General features: G+C 43.1%; 1 protein-coding gene across 1 annotated transcript in view; it reads left to right on the top strand.

Moving 5' to 3' along the window:
• Positions 1-19,718, top strand: part of DTL (denticleless E3 ubiquitin protein ligase homolog) — a 51,574-nt gene that overhangs the window by 3,960 nt on the left and 27,896 nt on the right. The window contains exons 2-11 of the mRNA XM_040351480.1: positions 3,229-3,351; positions 4,675-4,773; positions 5,997-6,058; positions 8,086-8,206; positions 8,524-8,589; positions 9,161-9,279; positions 11,003-11,076; positions 11,752-11,855; positions 14,718-14,822; positions 19,198-19,310. Of these exons, the coding sequence (XP_040207414.1) occupies positions 3,229-3,351; positions 4,675-4,773; positions 5,997-6,058; positions 8,086-8,206; positions 8,524-8,589; positions 9,161-9,279; positions 11,003-11,076; positions 11,752-11,855; positions 14,718-14,822; positions 19,198-19,310 (986 nt within the window). The remainder of the gene's footprint in view (positions 1-3,228; positions 3,352-4,674; positions 4,774-5,996; positions 6,059-8,085; positions 8,207-8,523; positions 8,590-9,160; positions 9,280-11,002; positions 11,077-11,751; positions 11,856-14,717; positions 14,823-19,197; positions 19,311-19,718) is intronic.

Genomic DNA, 19,718 nt, shown 5'->3' with positions numbered 1-19,718 from the left:
TTAGAAATCTGAAAAAACGTTTGTACATGTTTTAGTGGGCTGGTGTGAATTCTCCCGTACTGAAAATATTAGTCGCTTGATGCTTTTGCTGATCCGCTGGCTTTAATAATTTAAAACCCGACTCGGAAACGTGAACAATCTCTTGCAGAGGAGCTACTGCGCTACAAGGATTAGCTGCTTGTTTAGCTCTAGGGGAAATAGAAAATATTTACTAACCTGATCCTCTGCTTTTCCGTGCCGCTAGTCTGTCCCCGAAGCATATAATAATACACTATGCTCTTGCTATTTAAGTTTGTGACATCATCATGACTGATGCAGGGTCCTTGGATAATGCCACTGCTGGAGTATAGGCAAGTTCCATCTTGCCTAGATTAAACAAGGCGTCAACATTCAGACTAGGTTTACAGCTGTCAGGCCTGTGAGAGCCCTTTCATTGCAATGGGCTGCCGTGCCCCGCAGGAATAAAGTCCCTTCACTATTTTTGAAATCGCAGCCCACACAGCAACCTCAGTTCCCATTGCAGTTGTGATTTTTCAGTGCAGGCGATGTGCCATTACAATTAATGGCACACTCCTGCGGGTCCTGCATTTCTCTGTGTGGGTGGTTGTGGCTGCCGGTGTTTATGCGGATCCCGCAATAGGTTTATTGTCACTTTAACGTTGATGTGACAGTTGGGGATACATTTCCAAGAGGAAACAAGCAGAATCTGAATGAGGATAGACAAGCTGGCAGAAGTTAGAACTGTTTTCCAGAAGTTTTAGCAGGACTTTTTACTATTAAACTGCTAACATTTATAGCCCTTTGTTTGCTTATTTTGTTGACTTGCATTGAGTGATATCCTGGTGTTAAAGTTGAGGGAAGACGGTCAAACTTTATCAGCCTGTCCACCCACCCTCTGTCTACGACCAGCTTTAGTCAGTTGTCAGAGGTAAAATTAGACTTTCTATTTTGGTGTGGCCTCAATTTCTTAAATATTCATAAAGTTGCTGCCGACTGAAATCTCAATTTTTGTTTTGACAAGTAGGGGGTGGAAGAGTATTTCTAACTAGCCAAGAGGCAGATGTCTGTTTGGCATTTTATGTGGTTAGACCTGTTTGAAATCATATAAACACAATGGGCCCTTGTAGTTCAGATCTTTGATTGGACTTCTTGTCTGTAGCGATTAATCAGGTACTCCGTTCTATAGGTCCAGACTGCACTTTTTTTTCCCCGTTCAAGACTGATGGTGTGTATGTATTGCAAATAAGCAAATGACGACATCTCCCATATGTTGGGCGCCAAGTGTGGTTCACACAGAAGGCCTACCCCGGGATGGGTTCTTTCGGACTACGCCAGGCGACAGTCATTATAGAACCGGGGTTACACCTTACCCCAAGGCGTGCTCATTATTGCCAGGATCAGGCAAGGGTCGCGGTCATGTAAAATGCAAACATTAAGGCAGTCCCCAAACTTGGAGATGAGCCACTTGTGTGTAGTTCCTCCAAAAGATGGCGTCCCATGTCCTACAGACTTGAACATGCGCTTGTGTTGCATTAGGAACATGCAGAGCCTATGCTCGCTCCACCAGTCAGCGTTTCTCTGCTACCTCACTCCCAGAACCAGAATGGGATCCCGCGAAGCACATAGCACAGACCTCATACGTGCTCTTTAACTCTTCTGCGTTCCTAGTGATCAGGTCATAAGTCTTTATAGCGCTAATCTGCTCCCGGGGACTGATGGAGACAGACTAAACTGCTAGGGAGGGAGCCGTATTACTGGACCCTCTTGCTACCAGAGAACCTGTCAAATTGCTAGGTACTACACCGACTGGTTGCAGTGTAACCTCTTGTTGTGATGTTACCAGAACCATTTGTGCGCCGTTGTAGACGCATCCCTTTTTATTAAGATTCTACATGCACTCCTTGAGTAACTTCAGACCAAGCTTTGTGTGGTATAACAACTTTTACTAAAATTTCGGCATGGTAAATGACTAGAAGTCACAGCAAGACCTGCAAGGTTCTTGTACTTTAACCCATTACCCCGTGCTTCCTTGAGACCTGAACCTCTGCTTTTTATATGTCACAGGACAGGAGGCTAGACCCCAAAAAAAGCCAGAAATGCAAAGCAGAATAAACCCCTTCCTCAAAGCAGAAGCTCCACTTGGGGAAAAAGTCAAACATAAGGACGCTTTCCTGTCCAGCACGCCCGCAATGTTGGCACCCCAAGTAGATTCGTCCATCATCTTCGGCTGCAGGTGCTGCTATTGCAAGAAAGGGAAACGGGCAGTGAAGCCTTCAGGCTTCACAGTTGGTTTCCTACTACACATGCCAGAGTCGCGCTGTGCTTTCTGAAAGGTCCCGTCAGGTCCCAGAAGGCAGTGGGGGCAATGAGGAGGAGCCGGATATGTCGTAGATGGCCGTACACCCGCTTGCCAACAAGTGGGAGCGGATAACTGTCAAAGTGCCAAATGTGGCAGTGGTTGAGGGGGGGGGAGGGGCCTGGCATGTGAACAGGTGGAGCTTCTCCTATTGGGTGGAGCTCTGTTTTAACCTGGGAATTCACACTAGTCTTGCTAAAATGAGCACAGTAGGCAACCTGCCTACTAGCCAGTTAAATGTATTTTTTCCCTAGTCCTCTTCCAACATATGAGATGATTGGTTCCCCCTTCTACAGGAAACAAAAGGAGGTTAATAAAGAACCCCTCTCGCCACCTCTTCCTGGAATCTAGATCAGCCTTTCTGAACCTTTTTACCCCCTTTTTATAAATTTGTGTTTTAAATCCATTGGGTGTCAGTGGGGGAAATGCCTCTTGCATAACTCTTCAGTGGGAAGAATCCCCACCCCCCCCTTACAGTGGTGGTTAGGATGTCGCCCTATCAGACAGCTAACAAGATCATTAGTGACTGGATTTGCCAAGTGGCATTGGCCATCGGGTAAGAATCCATAGCATACTCTGGTGGAGAATGACTGGTCTAGAGGGTTTCCTGCTGTCCAGGTGCAGCACAACATATGTCTTCACTTGATGGCTTTTGACCAGTTGTGCCCTTCTTGAAGCAGATCTGTTTGGCTTTTTTTTCTTCATCTATTCCACCCTAGAAAAATGTCAGATGGGAACTGGCTGCGTCTGGTAGTGTAGTTTTTTTTTTTTTTTCAGTGTTTATTATATATCAGGACTGATGTAACGTGTTGGTTTCTATTTTTTGGTAGTTGCTGATGCTTTTTCTTTCCTATTGTTTTCTTTTGTTGTAGCGTCGCAGAAGTACCCTCTCCAGAGTTTGCTACCAGGCTTCCAGTGTGTCAGACAGGATGAACATACTTCTTATGGTCAGGTTGGGATACCAGTACCACCATTTGGCTGCTCGTTCAGTGCAGGTGAGACTTGTCTTGAATACCGCTTTTCCATTCCTATTGATTGGTGAATGCTCCCTGTCCCAGTCCATTTTATCTTCACGCCTATGTAGCAGTGCAAGGCCCCTTTCACATGGGCGCCTCCATCTTGCGCATTCCATTTGCTCATTGGGAGATCGCTCCGTTGGTTTCCTGCTGAGCAGGCAAGTGACAAGTCATGTTCGCTCCGCTGTGCATAGTGTACACGGCTGCTGCCTGCCAATCCCGACCCATTCATTTAAATGGGCCAACTACTCTGCATGTGCTTCACAACTGCATCCTTCTGCGGGGCACAAGGGGGTTAAAGCAAGTGGTGAGAAAGCAGCACAACGCTGCCTGCTTTAATCCCTTGTTTGCTGTACCGCACAAGGTTGCAGGGCAATTGCAGAGTGGCCTCATTCACTTGAATGGGTCATGCTGGACAGGTGCCACACCCACCAACCATGACAGGGCACATAACTCCTGCCATGATATGTGTACACCCCTGGCCGTTACAGCTAAAGGGGGTGGAGTTTGGGCAGTGGTGAGTGATAAAAACATGTCTCAACATTTTACACCCCAACCCCCCCCCCCCCCCCCCATACTGCAAATGAACGCTTACTGTTCTGAGCCCCCTGCTTTCACACTGCTTTGGATGTCTATAGCAAAGTGCAGCTATTTTATCCTGCAGATGTGGAGGGCTTTCTCATAGCGCACCAAAATTCCTACATCAGAAAGTGCACCAAACCTGCATGATATAATTGAAGTCTATGGCTAAGTGCGGAAAACCCACAGGAGAGCTGCAGGTACACTGCACCTGTGGTGTGGGCCTATACTATTATGTCCAGTGTATTGCGTCACACTGACTTGAAGAAGCCGAACGTCGCTGCGCAGGCGCCGTATAGCGCCGACTCGCCGTTCGGCTTCTTTCGGCAACTCGTGACGCTCCTTATGCGATGGGGTGAGGTCGTTTTTGTCATCACGTCAATCACCTGCTGGATAGGAACGCTCACTCCCGCGGGAGTCCCGACCCAGAAGCCGGGGAAGAAAATAGCTGTACGAGGTATGTACAGCAAAAAAAACAAACGGCATACTGTCAATGTAGAGAGTGAGCTGGATGTAATGTTAGAAAATCGTTTTTAGGGTGAACCCCCGCTTTAAGTTGTCAATGTTGCTAACTACATATTATTTGCTTTGCCTCCAAAGAAGCATCTATCCAGTAGGACCCTGTGACGAGCCAAAGCCCAGACCTCCTGTTACCTCTGGGACAAGTAAAATCTCTGCCTTCTCTTGAATACTAATTCAGTGATGTGCTGGTGCCTTTTTCAGCTGCGGATTTAAAGCATGTGCTTGCAGTGGCCAATGAGGAAGGCATAGTCAAGTTGTATGACACAGAATGTCGGAACACAGAGAGACAAATCCTGAAAGGTAAGCTTTTTAATCTGTGGCTTTTTTTTCTTCTGTTTTGTAAAAGAGGGTATGCATAGTTTATTACCTCTCATAATCCTCAATGTAAAAATATTTAGATATTTCAATCATTTCGTTTTGGCTGAATAAGATAGGAGCTGTCTGATGCTTAGAATAAAGCTGAATGAGTCAAAGGAGGCACTCGCTTGTCTTTCTGCTAGCAGGTACAATGTTGGCTTACCCAACCGCAAACAATGCCTTTTTTGGAAAGATGACAATCCGCAACTTGATACATGCTCTTAAATATCTTCAAATTTGCTGGTACTCCATAAAATACACTTGTTAGCACAGCGGATGTTAACAAGTGTCTTTTATGGATTACCAATTTTGAAGATGTTTGCCAGGAGGTATGGAGTTGCAGATCATTGTCTTCTAATTGCGTTTGCAGCTGTGCGACTGATCATCCTTCACCCGACGGCTCTAGAGGATTTTATGATTTTCTAGGGTTGTAGCACCTTTTGAGAAAGCTCATCAATCCCACTACAGACTTCAAAGCTGCTAGGTATATTGCGCTCTGTATCAGCTGGGGAGATTCCCCCTCCATTTTATTGGAGACCATTGTCTCGGGTGCAATGGTGATGGGGAAATTCCCAAATTTTAAAGTTGCAACATGTGGGGGAACATCTTCTAGGTGGGGCACCTGTTCCAGTGGCACTTGTCTTAAGGGATTTCTTGTTTTGAAAGTGAAGGCAAACCTCCCCAACGACGTGATCAATTGAGGCTACCAGTAGTATGACTTTCCATTTTTTTGCCGAAAGGCTATGCGTCTCCAAGATGAGTCGCACAGTGAAAATTGCTGGTCTATGTCTCGGTATAGGGATTTCACCTAGTGGGCAGCATTTGGGGGAGGGGACTTGTTGGCAAATGTATGAAGGTACAGTTGTCTAGAGTGTACTCCTTGCGGTATTTTTCCCAAGACAATACATTTCTGTAGCTATACTGCTTTTCTTTTCTTTTTTTAAAGAGATTTTTATTCGGTTTAAGACAAACCAACAAACAAACACATACAAAAAAAACACCAGACAACCTGGTCATAAACGTTGGGCAATACACTCAAACATAGAAGAATAAACTGACATCAGTGCAAAATATAAAGTAGGCTCAGGTATAATACCTGGATATAGCAAAAGCGGAGGTCCAGAAGCTATACTGCTTTTCTGATTGTAATTTTTTTTTTTATATAGATTGGCAAGCACACAGTAATGCAGTCTTTGACCTTGCCTGGGTCCCAGGAGAGCACAAATTGGTAAGCAATCATGATCTCCCTCCCCCCTTAACCCAGGACTTGTGTGCAAACAGCTATTTAACTTGGCTCCAATGAATCGATGTGGCCTCTTTATGTTGCAAGCGCCATCAGTATAGTCATTAATGTTGTAAATTGTGTTTTAGTTTGAAGCTTAGGGTTGTAATGATTCTAATCTTTTGTGTAATCCATCTTTAAGGGGTTGTAAAGTTAAAAAAATGTCCCCTAAATAGCTTCCTTTACCTTAGTGCAGTCCTCATTCACTTACCTCATCCTTCCATTTTGCTTTTAAATGTCCTTATTTCTTCTGAGAAATCCTCACTTCCTGTTCTTCTGTCTGTAACTACACACAGTAATGGGAGGCTTTCTCCCTGGTGTGGCGAAAGCCTCTCGAGGGGGCGAGCAGGTGTGTCTGGATGCCCACTAACACACAGCTCCTTTCTCTATCTGCAAAGTAGAGTGTCCTGACTTGCCTGCTCGCTCCCTCAAGAGGCTTTCTCCACACCAGGGAAGAAAGCCTTGCATTACGGTGTGTAGTTACAGACAGAAGAACAGGAAGTGAGGATTTCTCAGAAGAAATAAGGACATTTAAAAGCAAAATGGAAGGATGAGGTAAGTGAAGGAGGACTGCACTAAGGTAAAGGAAGCTATTTAGGGATTTTTTTTTTTACCTTTGCACCCCCTTTAAATTTTTTTTTTTTTTTTTAGGCTGTGTATGAAGTAAAACTGCTATGATCAAGATTCAGGGGCTGCCACTGCCATTCTACAAGTACTAGTTAGATGGGTGTTTAAATAAGTTCACCTTCTCCCTGCTGCACCACTAATTCAGTTTCTTGTGAATGAATAAACGATTATTGCCAGGCGCATCACCAGGCATACTTGTAGTTTGAATAAACTGCCAGCGTGCTCATCGGCATGCCTGCAGCTCATTCACGCTGCCTATAGCTCTGCAATAATCGCCCATACAGAAGTGCTGTAGCGGGTTTATGTATCCATTTGAGATTGTGACCATAAAGCATAAGCTCTTTTGAGTTCACACTAGTGAGTTCAGATGTGACTTGAGTCGCAAGGGAAGTAACATTGTTTTATCCGTTCACGTCAATGCGACTCGGCACAAAGTGATTTTGGACAAGGTTTGTTTACTACTTTGTGCGATTTTGGCCCCATAGAGTATTGTAACCTTATCAAAGTTGCATCCAAGTAGCACTACATAGTTGCCCTGAAAATTGGATCAAAATTGTATCGCAGCAGTGTGAACCAAAACTGAGGGCAGGGACTGATGTGAATGTACAGTATGTAAGGCCTGCAGTAATAACATACAGAATCTTGGGTGTAACCTGTAACCGTTCTCAGTGCTGTAGCCCACCCTCTGCCTGCACAGGCGCGTCCTTCATACACAGAGCTCTGAATCTGTATGAATAAACTACAAGACCCGACAGGCTTGGCAGCTATCTGCTTAAAGTTCTCAATGAACTACAATGGTGCTGCGATAGTTAAGTCTTCCTGTCAGTGAGTCTTTCCTTGCCTGTATGGGAAGCAGATACACTGACAGTGTGGAGGGGACCTGCATGGCAACAGCGATCTGCTGATTGCTGGTGCAAGGATATTCATTTAGCGGACCTCCAGATGTTGCAGAACTACAAGTCCCATGAGGCATAGCAAGACTCTGACAGACACGAGCATGAAACCCAGAGGAAGAGGCATGATGGGACTTGTAGTTTTGCAACAGCTGGATGTCCGCTAATTGCATATCCCTGCTTTACAGGCTTTTAATACAAATAATGCACGTTTTGTTTTTTACCTGCGAAAATATGTGCGTTTATATATAATTTTTTTTATATACATAGGTGAACTTATCCTTTTTAAGATCCATTTCATACAAGTATCAATGTATTGTCTCCTATGGTGTAATCGCATAGGGTACTAGGACCTGTTGAACCAGTACAGGATGTAAAACAAAAATTAGGTATAATGGCTTGACGTTGATGGGGCTTACATTTTATTAATAACAATGTGCTTGTTTTATGCAGGTTACAGCTTCAGGAGACCAGACAGCTAAGCTGTATGACGTTAAGGCCGGAGAGCTGATTGGTGAATTTAGAGGCCACCAGTGCAGCCTCAAGTCTGTTTCTTTCTCCAAGTTTGAAAAAGGTATTTTATAATTTCTTTATGTATACAGTATATGACGTGATAATCCTACTAACACTGTGTATTCTATTTGAGTCTAATGGACTATGGTGCAGATTCCCAGTGCAAAATAGTCTTTTATATTTACATTTTTTTTATATTTACATTTTTTGGACACTTCACTTATTAAAGCTGCTGTATAGCAATTACCGCCTCCATATTTCTTTCATGACCACCTTCCTTTAATCTGCACAAATTGTGTTGCATTTTTTATTTTATTTTTTATTTGAGAAATTTCGTTTTAACTTTTTTTTCTTTATTTTTTTTTTTTTCTTGCACAGCTGTGTTCACCACTGGAGGTCGGGATGGAAATGTCATGGTCTGGGATACCCGATGCACCAAGAAAGGTAATTTGTGCTGCTTTAAACATATGCTGTTTTAGTGTTGGTCTGTGCAGAAGACCAGGATTATTTAGTACAGGTTTTAAAGCAAGTTGATACAGGCAGTTGATTTCATTTTAATGTGTTGAGACAAAGGATCAATGGGATATATGATCAGGTTTCCGCTGGAAGCATGGTAGCACAATTTGGGGAGGGTTACATTTTGTCGAGTATTTTTGTGTCTTCTGTCCCAGCTCAGACAGTACAGGTTTACTACTTGTGTGGTCTATAAGGGAGGAACCCATTGCTTCAAGATTTCTTTTGTTCGGTACTACCTGTGTTGTCAGCGAGACAGGAAGTGAGGGAAAATCTTCCATTTGTTTCATTTTGAGAGCTGCAGATTTGCATAGGGCAGCCAATTTTAACCAGAGTGCCTAGCCACATCTAGGTACCTTTTTTCAAGTTTCTTCAGGGGTGGCTTGGCATTGGCAAAATACCTAAAAGATGCCCAAAAATTGTATTCAAGCCGACGGGTGGATCAAGCCTGTCCTTGGAGCACCAGAGCTTTCTCTTACATTTTCACACTTTATTCTTTCAGATGGTTTCTATAGGCAAGTGAACCAGATCACAGGAGCTCACAATGCACCAGATAAACAAACCCCACTGAAGATGATGAAGAAGAAGAAACCTGCTGTCAAAGGACTTGCCCCATCTGTGGTAATTTGCAATTCTATCTGACACTCTTGGAAACAAACACTTCTGAGAATGTATAATGTAAAGAAATATAAGCTCATGTCAGATGTTCAGACATGAGCTTATATTTCTTTACATTATACATATAAGCTCATGTCTGAACATCTGACGTGGTTTTAATTGGTGCTTCTAGCCCCATAATTTTTAGACCGCCATGGTCAAATTGAAGATATAACCAGGCAATTTGTTTTTACTACTTTTAATATTTCATTGTGTTATCGCAGCTTGTATTAAGAAAACAGTTGGAAATCACCAATATAGGGGTTCCTTAAAAACGGTGCGCGTTTACTTAAATCGCAGGCCCCATTTCCCCCCACTGCCCCCTCCCAGCACCACAAACTTCTCCTTAATTCATCTTCTGTTTTAAACTGGGTTGGAATACTCTTCAGTTATGGAGATTCGTGTGACAGGCCTGTGCCAACTGTAAAGCACCAGTGCTGTGACATGGGTAGTCCATAACCCTGTTTAAGCTGTGACTTGTGGCTTACACAAGGTTGATTTTTCTGCTCTTTGCAGCTGTTCAAATCGGTGGAAGAGCAAAGGAAAAAAGTGTGTGTTGCTGGGGAGGGTTGAATAAGGCTTCATGTACACTGCTGTTGGTAAACGGATGTTTAGGACCAGTTGGGCATTTTTTTATTATGTTTTGTCTTTTCACCTGCCCTTGACCCTGTGTACAGGAGAGTTCGTTTATAGGCAGTTGAGTTTAGAAGCGTTTTTTGGAAAGCAAAAAAATGTTTTCAGGGATGATGTTCAGAGGCATTTGAAATGCCAAATGTCTGTAACAGCTTGTAAACGCAGTAACTCGCGTTTAGCCGCGTTTTTAATGGAGATACATTTTTAAATATTTGCAAAAAAAAAAAAAGTCTTGTTAAGGCAAAACTGACTTTTTCTCAGGAGAGTTTTTAAAACGTCCCGTGTACATGAAGCCTACAAGTAAACATGTTGCTTTTGCCCTAGTTGAGCCAAGGAAGGATTCAATTTAAAAGTAGACCTGTCATGAGATAAGCGAAGCTTTCCAGTACTTGCCCCTAAAAACACTGGTTGCTTGGCTGTACTCAGTAACTGATCAGAATTTGTGTTCTAATCAGTAAAATTTGAAAAAAAAAGTTAGTTTTAAAGGTCACAGAATTACAAACTGACATTTTAGCGGTAGAACATACATATCTGTACAAGGAACAGTGCCATACACTGCTGAAATTCCTATATACATCCCTTTTTAGGTCGGTAAATCAGTGCAAGCTGGTCAACATGACAGCATTTTTAGGGGGGGTGGCTTCCATATTTTATCTTTATAGGTTTCCTTTGAACACTGTGTGTGTGTGTGTTTTTTTTTTTTTTTGGGGTAGGGGGGGGTTGTAATATAGCTGTCCCTGTCAAGCTGGCATACTATACAAGCACTGCCTTTACAATAGATTTACTACTTCAAGTTATTATACAGGCTTTTTATAGTACCGACAGTTTATGCAGCACTCTACAACTTGAGGGTAGACCGTACAACTACAATACACTTTAAAACAATGGGAATCGGCGAGCCCTTTTTTTAGAGCTTGCAATTTAAGAGGGAGGGTCAAAGATACAAGAGGTATTGACTGTGGAAGATGAGCTGATGGAGAAAATAAATGTACAGTTGTTGGGTGGGGACCAGATAATTTTCCATATGACACAACGCTAAATTACTCTTTTGTAGGATTCCCAACAGAGTGTGACTGTGGTCCTCTTTCAGGACGAACACACGATCATATCAGCAGGAGCTGTTGATGGGTAAGCAAAATTTTAATTGTATTTTCACAACACGGCTCCAGACAAGTGGTCAATTACACAGCTAAAAGTTGACTTTAAGCCCCCGTTCACACCTAGGCGTATATACGCCTGTAGTGCGACGCCGCAGCCGCCCCTGAGACGCTGGAGGGATTATTTCACATTGCCCTCTATGAAGATGGTTCACATCTCCACGCTGAACGCCGTACGCCTGCCGCCTGAAAACAAGTCCCGGACCTTTTTTTCAGGCGGCTTTTTCCGGCGTTCTGCATAGGAGATGTGAACCATCTCCATAGAGGGGGTAAGGCTGCATTCACAATCGCGGCGTTTTGTTGCCGCAAATCGCGGTACGAAACGCTGCGATTTTGTACGCCAAGGTGTGAATGCAGCATAAGCTGTGCGTTCATAAGACAGAACCCACCCCCGCTCTCATCATTGGCTCACTGGCTGTGATTGCCATTGGCTCCTGCTGTGCTCTCAGCCAATGAGGAGGGAGTCCCAGGATGCATGAAAGTAAAAAACCTTCATCCTTTAGAACCACTTTACTGTAGGCAAATTTAGCACTGGGTGGAAATCTGTTGTTCCTTTTTTTTTTTTTTTTTTTTAAGTTTTTCAGCTGTACTATGATTGCAGACTTCATGAAAGTTATTTGTAAAGGTTTTTTCTTTCTTTTTGTAGTATTATCAAAATGTGGGATTTGAGAAAGAATTACACTGCTTACCGACAGGATCCAATACCAGCAAAAGCCTTTCCATATCCTGGGAGCAGTACACGGAAACTTGGTATGTGTTGCATGCGATTTCTTGCGTTTTATTTTGCAAAAGCCTTAGTAGAACTAAAGGCAAAAAAAAAAAAAAAAAAATCTCCATTTTATATAGAGTAAATGAGGTATAACCGGGTCAGTTTATTTTTTTGCCATCTGTGTCCCATTGGGTAGATATACCTTCACTTCCTATCCCATAGCCAAAACAGGCAGTGGGCGAAAATCTGACAACAAAGGAAACCCCTTGCGGTCTCCCAGGTCACTGGAATCTGTGTCCCCATTGGCAGATCGCCCCCCTATTACTTTTCTGGAGACAATCCAAAATGTCTGACTTGTCATTTCAATGATGTTGGGACAAATGGAGAGGTTGACTCTTCCTAATGAGGACTAGGACATCAGTAAAACCCTAGCTGGTGTTTGAATCCCTCTCCACTCTATCCAAAACTAAAAAAATAATTTTGGCCTTTTAGTTAGATTTTAAACATCAGCATCTAGTGTGTGTGTGAGGAGTAGCACGTCACAGCTAAGTATGTCTGGACGGGGAAAAAAAATAAAAAAAATCTGCTTCCATCAGTGCCTTTTGCCCTGTCCTGTGTAATCGCATGCCGTTTTGTTATAGACGAGAGGGACACGGACTAATTTAGGGAAATGGGCCAATGTACATAAAGCTGAATTCCAGGTATAATGGGTTGTGTTTTTTTTGTTAATTTGTTCATGGTCCAGCTTGGACATGCTTGGCTAATCCCTATGGAAGAGGCGAGCAGTCCTGGCTACTACAGTGATCTGGCTGTCTTTCACGTCCTGTGCCAAGCAGCTGCCCTGCTTGCTCGGCAGTGGTGCCATTAGAGGGAATGCCTTGTATTTTACTCAATGCAAAGCATTCTCTGGAAAAGTGGAGAAGCAGGGTGTTGAGATCACAATCTCCACCTCATTCGATCAGAGAACACTGTTTTCATTGGGAAAAAATAAAAAAAACATTCTCTGAATGGTGCCTGTATTGAGCCAACGACCCCTATATTCACAATGCAGCAGGACGCTCAGGGCAGGACCTGGACAACAGCGAATATCACTTTAGTAGCGTTTATTACTACAGGAATTGGCCAGGTGTGGAATATGTATACTTGCACTTCTAAGTTGTACCAGTGTAACTATGCGAACAATCTATACCTGGAATTCAGCTCTAAGGCAGATAAAAGTTGTCCATTTAAAGGGGGTTGTAAAGGTAAAAAAATGTTTTCCCTAAATAGCTTCCTTTACCTTAGTGCAGTCCTCCTTCACTTTCCTCATCCTTTGATTTTGCTTTTAAATGTTTTTATTTCTTCTGAGAAATCCTCACTTCCTGTTCTTCTGTCTGTAACTAAACACAGTAATTCGACACTTTCTCCCTGGTGTGGAGAAAGCCTCTTGATGGGGGAGGGGGCGAGCAGGCAAGTCAGGACACTCTCTACTTTGCAGATGGAGAAAGGAGCTGTGTGTTAGTGGGCGTCCTGACACTCCTGCTCGCCCTCTCGAGAGGCTTTCTCCACACCAGGGAGAAAGCCTTGCATTACTGTGTGGAGTTACAGACAGAAGAACAGGAAGTGAGGATTTCTCAGAAGAAATAAGGACATTTAAAAGCAAAATGGAAGGATGAGGTAAGTGAAGGAGGACTGCACTAAGGTAAAAAAAGCTATTTAGGGGGGAAAAAATACTGTTACAACCCCTTTAAACTTGATCTACTAACTGTAGTTTTGTTTCTGTAAACAATTATACTTTTTCTAATGCAATCTAATTTTGTTCATATTTAGGCAAAGCAGTACAGAAAAAATTATCAGATGGAACAGAACTTAAAAAAAAATCCTAATCTTATGATTGATATCCTAATGCATATCTTCATAAACGAATGCCTCAATTATATGTTCAATTCTAGTTTTAGGTAGTTAATAATGTGTATAGATTACAATATGTATAATTGGTAATCCACACATGAATTTATAGCCTCAAGGTGTTGACATAGGGTTATTAAAATTTGTTAACTTGTAGAGATGGCAAACCTGTGTCCTCGTTTGCTATGCCTAAAATGAAGGCGGTTTACCAGCAATCCATTCATTGAAGGCAAGAGAGAGATTGGTGTTTTATACTGTATCTCCCACTTGGAGGGTATACGTTGCACTAAGTACAGCTGGATAGAACAAAAACTGTGCCTGTCTTAATTTCAGGCTGCAAAGCAACAAAATATGATTATTTTAAAAGGGGGCGATTCTTTTCTATACCCACTGTAGAAGGGAGCTTGAAGACCTTGACATATTCTGTGGTGATCTTTTGTCCCAAGAGCCAAAAGTATCGCCGTGTAGGGCAAGTGGAAAGGCTGGATTACCAAACCAGTCACGGGACCACAGTATTTATCTTCAAGTCTGTAACCGTTTGGTGCCACAAAAACAGTGTGCTTCAGGATATTGGGAAGGTATTCTGTAGTAAATCAAACCAAAGGAAATATCCAAGGTTGAACCAAAAGATCTGCTGGCGTCGTAAGATTTTCAAGTAAAAGCTTTGTAGAAGTATGGTGGAACTTATCAAGAATTCTGATAAGGGCCACTGCTCGCTGGTAAAGAGCCACATCAGGAGCACTAGCTATTGTATTTGGTCAATGTCAGCAATTTTATATTGAAGCCTGGCATGCTTGCTATGCCAAAGGGATACGTTGACCACCTATTAAAGCTTTCCTAGATGGGACTGGGAGATGTTTAATTGAACAGTTTGAAATAAAGGAATCTTGGGATAAAATCCATTTCATGTTAAACAGCCTAACTAAGATGTTTACTTGAGTTTCTGTAGTACTGAGATATTTTTGAAGATTATACAAAGAGAACATGCTGATAAGTTTCTCTCGTCAATTTTTCAGGTTATTCCAGTCTGGTTCTGGATTCCACGGGAACTAACTTATTTGCCAGCTGCACTGATGATAACATTTATATGTTTAATGTCGCTGGATTGAAGAAGGATCCTGGTAAGGGACTGTTCATATACTTCTAACAACTTGCAGGCTGTGATGATCTCGTGATTAACAGACCTTGTGGACAGCCCATTTATTTATAGAGTCCTATTTGTTCATTATATCTGTGAGATCTCCTTCGTGATTGTGGGCGTAATTGATGCTATTTCACTGCAAGGTTCTTGGACAGTTTGTCTTTACCACTTGACCTCTGGAATGTTTATCCCCCCCCCCCCCTCTTCCTGACCTGGCAATTTTTTGCAATACAACACCTTGTTACTTTAACTTGACAATTGCGCGGTTTTTATAAAATGTAGCTTCCCTTTCCCACAAATAGAGCTTTATTTTGGTGGTATTCAATCACCTCGTGTGTTGGTTTGGTTTTTTTGCGTTATAAACAAAGAACGACTGACAAAAAAAATAGCTTGCTGCTATAAAAAACATCCAATAAAAAAATCGAATTTCTTCATCAATTTAGGCCAAATGTATTCTGAGCCCTTGGTTTTATTTGGCAGCGGCACCCTTAGGGCTCATTCACATCCCACATTGGGGTGGTGATAAAATCCTGCAGTTGATTTGTGGTTTTACAAATACAACTATACAACTTTTGTTGAGATTTCCTTTTGATCTACCTTCAACTATGTAGTGCGTTGGCCTGCCTGATTGCATACAAATTCAAAGCGTTTAGGTTTAACCTTTAATTATATGGTTTTGGTAAATCTAAAGGAAAAAAATCTGAAGTGTGTATCCAGCTATACTCATTTAGCTGTTGAGGCAGCAGACAAAGGTGTACACGTGCCAAAGCCCCAATTAAACCCCCTGTTCTTTTTAGTGGGTGCTACCGCTGCCTACCAATCGTGGCACATTCAAGTAAATTGGTCCACTATGCAAGCGCCCCACAACTGCATGCTTCTGCAGGGTCCAAGGGGGGGTCAAAGCAGGTGGTGAGAAAGCAACACAACACTGCCTGCTTTAGCCCCTTGTTTGCTGTACTGCACAAGGTTGCAGAAAGGCCTCATTCACTTGAATGGATCGTGCTTGGCAGGTGCTACACCCACCATGCATGACAGGGTGTATAACTCCGGCTGCAATGTTTACACCCCTGGTCACTAACGGCGAAAGAAAAGTTGGGGCGGTAAAGGCCCATCTAACTATGGGGTTTTACCACCCCCCAAAATTCCAATGTATATCAACCTTTTTATTGTTCTGAGCCCCTATATGGCTGCTTTTCACACTGATGCGCTGCCGTTTACCTGCACCGCATCTACAACTTTCCTGGGTTAGCTGCGCTTTGCCATAGACTTCTATTCTATCTGGTAGGTATGGTGCACCTTCTGAAAGTGCACCAAAACGTCTGCATTCAGAAAGTGCACCAAACCCGCAGGATACAATAGAAGAAGTTCATGGCTAAGCGCAGCTAACCCACAGGTACACTGCAGCGCACCCGTGTGTGTGTGTGTGTGTGTGTGTGTGTGTGTGTGTGTGTGTAAACCGCAGCACATCAGTGTGAAAGACGCCCTATACTATTATGCCCGGTGTATTGCTTCATACTCGCCTGAACATCTCTTCTTTCCTTTGGTTGGCGCCACTCTGGAGACCGTTAGCTGGGATAAGAGATGGAGTGCAGTCGGTATCGCTCCGCATGGGACAGGAGTCGGCACTACAGAGGAGGCATCGGCTTGTGCAGCTCTTGCTCCCTTCTACAGTTTCAACTTTGAGAAATGATACCGCTCTAAAAACTGCTGATCCCTTGGCTTTGCTTCCATCCCACTAAACCAAAAAGGTGCTGGCTATGCACAGGTGCATTGGATAGAAGGTCCTGGACTGACACACTCCTTAAAACAATGTCTTTATTATACAAATAAAATCCAAAAAACAACCAAAGCGATGCAGTCAAAATGAAGTGAACAACAGGAAAAAGGTGGCTGACATGTTACACATCATGTGATGCTTACTCGTAGCTAGTAGTCCCTCTGCATTGCACTCTGTTTTGCTCTAGGATGGCCTGTTGGCAATCCCAGACAGCGATCTACCAGTCACCTGGCCGTAAACTACAGGTTGCTGACACCCGCTTTAAATTATAACTAGTTCTTGCCCATGTTTCTCATCTGAATCAACTATGTCATGTAATTTTGTGTTCTTGCCAGGAGATGGCACTCTAGCCTACTCTAAACATGCACTGGGAAAATTCCTAAGCAAAACCTTCCCTTTCTTCTCCAATTTGAGGTCAAATTGGTGAATAAAGGTTGCGGGGAATTTTACAGGTCGGCATTCACGTAGCAGTGAATGCTATAGAAGATTTATTGCATCACAGGAATTCCTGCTCTCAGGAGAGTGCGGTGTGCCCTGGTTACCGGCTTATTTTTAGATTGCTTGTTATTTCACAACTGATTTTACAGCCATCCTTCAACTGCTTTTTAAGTTTGGTGTAAACACATGGGCTCTAATGCTCCAGATATCGCGATCTGTGCGGGAGTCAGGCCAATTTTCTTTGGTTTTAGCAGCAAGTCTAAAATACAAAAAAAAAAATGATCAGCATTGTAATGGTGATTGGAGAAGATTATGAAGGCGTGCAAAACAGGATCATTGATGCCAGTTCTCAAGTGTCAAAGCAAGCTTCTGTTTTTCTGTATAGCACATAATCCATATTTTTGAAGTTTCAAAGGGGCTCATTTATTATTTTATATAAATATTATGGAAAGCAATTTTTTCAATATTTAAGTGAAGAAGAAATCTAATAAAGCAAACTAAAATACAGAGTTGAATAAACTGCTTTACCCTTAAACAAAAAATTACATTTATGACTCTGGCATCCCTGCCAGAAGGCACAGTTGGGTCAGTTTAACAATAAAATAAAAAATGCACTCCAAGGTGGATGTAGCCCCCACCGCCTTTCGGAGCAAGAACTGATCACTCGGCTCTCGGTCTTCGGTGAGCAGAGAGTTGGTGACATGGGGTGTAAGCAGCTGACTCAGGCTCTGTGACACACCGAGAGGCTGAGACAGCTGCCAGTCAAGCATCTAGGTGGATCCCGACATTAAAGTCAGGATCCCTTCAGAGTCGTGATCTCCTGAGTGATGTTGGACTTTTGCCTGCTAAATCTGGGTCACATGAGTCCAGAACTATGTGTGCACTCATTTGACCCACAGGCGAAGTAGGGCTAAAAGCTTTCCCATGCTTCTTTTAATGGCTCACAGTCCTGCTATGCTGAGTTCAAGGAAGGCCATAATTAAAAGGACCTAAACTTTGAAAGCTGTGTCCAAAAAAGGCAAAGGACTGGACACCAATACGGAGTGCAGCTCGTCTATTCTTTACTGATTTACTATGAATTGTTCTGTGCGGTGTCTGTCTATATGGAATAGGCAATCTAGTTCGAGGCAGGGCTTTGCTTCCTTGTACTGCTCTGTTGACTGGTGATTTGATAGAGAGAGAGAGAATTAAGGAATTCCTGGTATGGCTTTTTATACATGCTTACATTGGTCCAGCTTGGACCAATGCCGGTACTGTATATAGCATACCTGTCCAATGCTGAAAGCTGGAAATCGCTGACGTAGACTCCACTACTCCAGTCCTCTCCACTTGCTTCTGGGCCCCGTGTCGTACAGTTATCCTGTTGCATCCTGACACAGGAGGTTGGCCGCTCTGCATGGGTGATATTCACAGAATGCTTTGCTTTTGTTAAAACAAGTGCTTTCTGATTGGACAATGAGGTGGGGGGGTGGTGACATCACACTTTCTGTTTTGTCCAATCAGAGAGCACTTTACATTCTTTCAGGAATTGCAGCTGTGAATGGCTCCTGTGAATGGCTCCTGTGACCGAGCAGCTGACCTCCTGTGTTCATAATGCAGCAGGGCATCCACATGGTGCGGAATCCAGAAGCAAGTGAAGGTCACTAGAGTAGCAGTGTCAACTACATGGATTTCCTGCTTCAAGGCATTGGCTAGGTATGGTATATGCTTGGTCATAGTGATCCAACGTTCTGTAGCTATGTGTAAAATACCAATACCTGGAGTTCATCTTTTAAGCAACAGCAGCCCGAGGGGTGCAGAATACAGATTTACAGTATGAATAAAGAGGAGGCAGGTCCTTGGATACAACTTTCTGTTGCTGCAAGGAAAACAATGAGCAGGCGAGATTTGACCATGCCAAATCTCACAGGACTTGCGGCCAGAGGCACAATGCCTTATGTGATCTCCAACAGGGGAACAGATGTACAGCTATGCGCTTAATGCCACAGAAAGTGTGCTGCCGTTTCAGTATAACATGGCAAATCTTCACTATTTAGGTCAGGTGTGTGTGTGTGTTCCTGCAGGGATCTCCAATTAAGGAATCTAAAGCTTTGTAAAAGTACTTTGAATAACACTTTCCCCCCCCCCTTTTACTTTTTAGTGTCGGTCTTCAGTGGTCACCTGAACTCCACCTTCTACATAAAGTCCAGTCTCAGCCCTGATGGCCAGTTCCTGCTCAGTGGCTCTAGTGACCACAGTGCTTACATTTGGCAGGTTAGTGTTGCAAATTCTGCTGTACATCCTTCAGATGTTGAATACAATGGGAAAGAATTCCATGTTGAATCAAAGGGGTTATTATGTATTTCTCTGTCTTAAGCCAACCATAGGTGGTGGGGGAAATCTCTAGATTCCCCCATCAACACAGTTTGTGTTGATGGGGGAATCCTTCCCATTGACATTTGGTGTTCTCCCAGCAGGGTGGTGGTGTGAGCCGTCCCTGCGGAAAGGACATAGTGATTATTTCTAGTGGCTATAGCTGCTGGCAATCGCATGGAAAATCTGACAGACTGGCTGTACCAACTTGGGTACAATCAGCTTGCCCATTCAAGGTTCGAATCTCGTCCGGTCCCTGCCGAAACAGCCAAGATTAAAGCTCTCTATGGCTGGCTTTACTGTTGAACT

The sequence above is a fragment of the Rana temporaria genome, chromosome 4, assembly GCF_905171775.1.
Source record: "Rana temporaria chromosome 4, aRanTem1.1, whole genome shotgun sequence".
Classification (NCBI taxonomy): Eukaryota; Metazoa; Chordata; class Amphibia; order Anura; family Ranidae; genus Rana; species Rana temporaria.
Note: the sequence above shows the minus strand (reverse complement) of the source record. Positions and strands in the feature narration are given on the sequence as shown.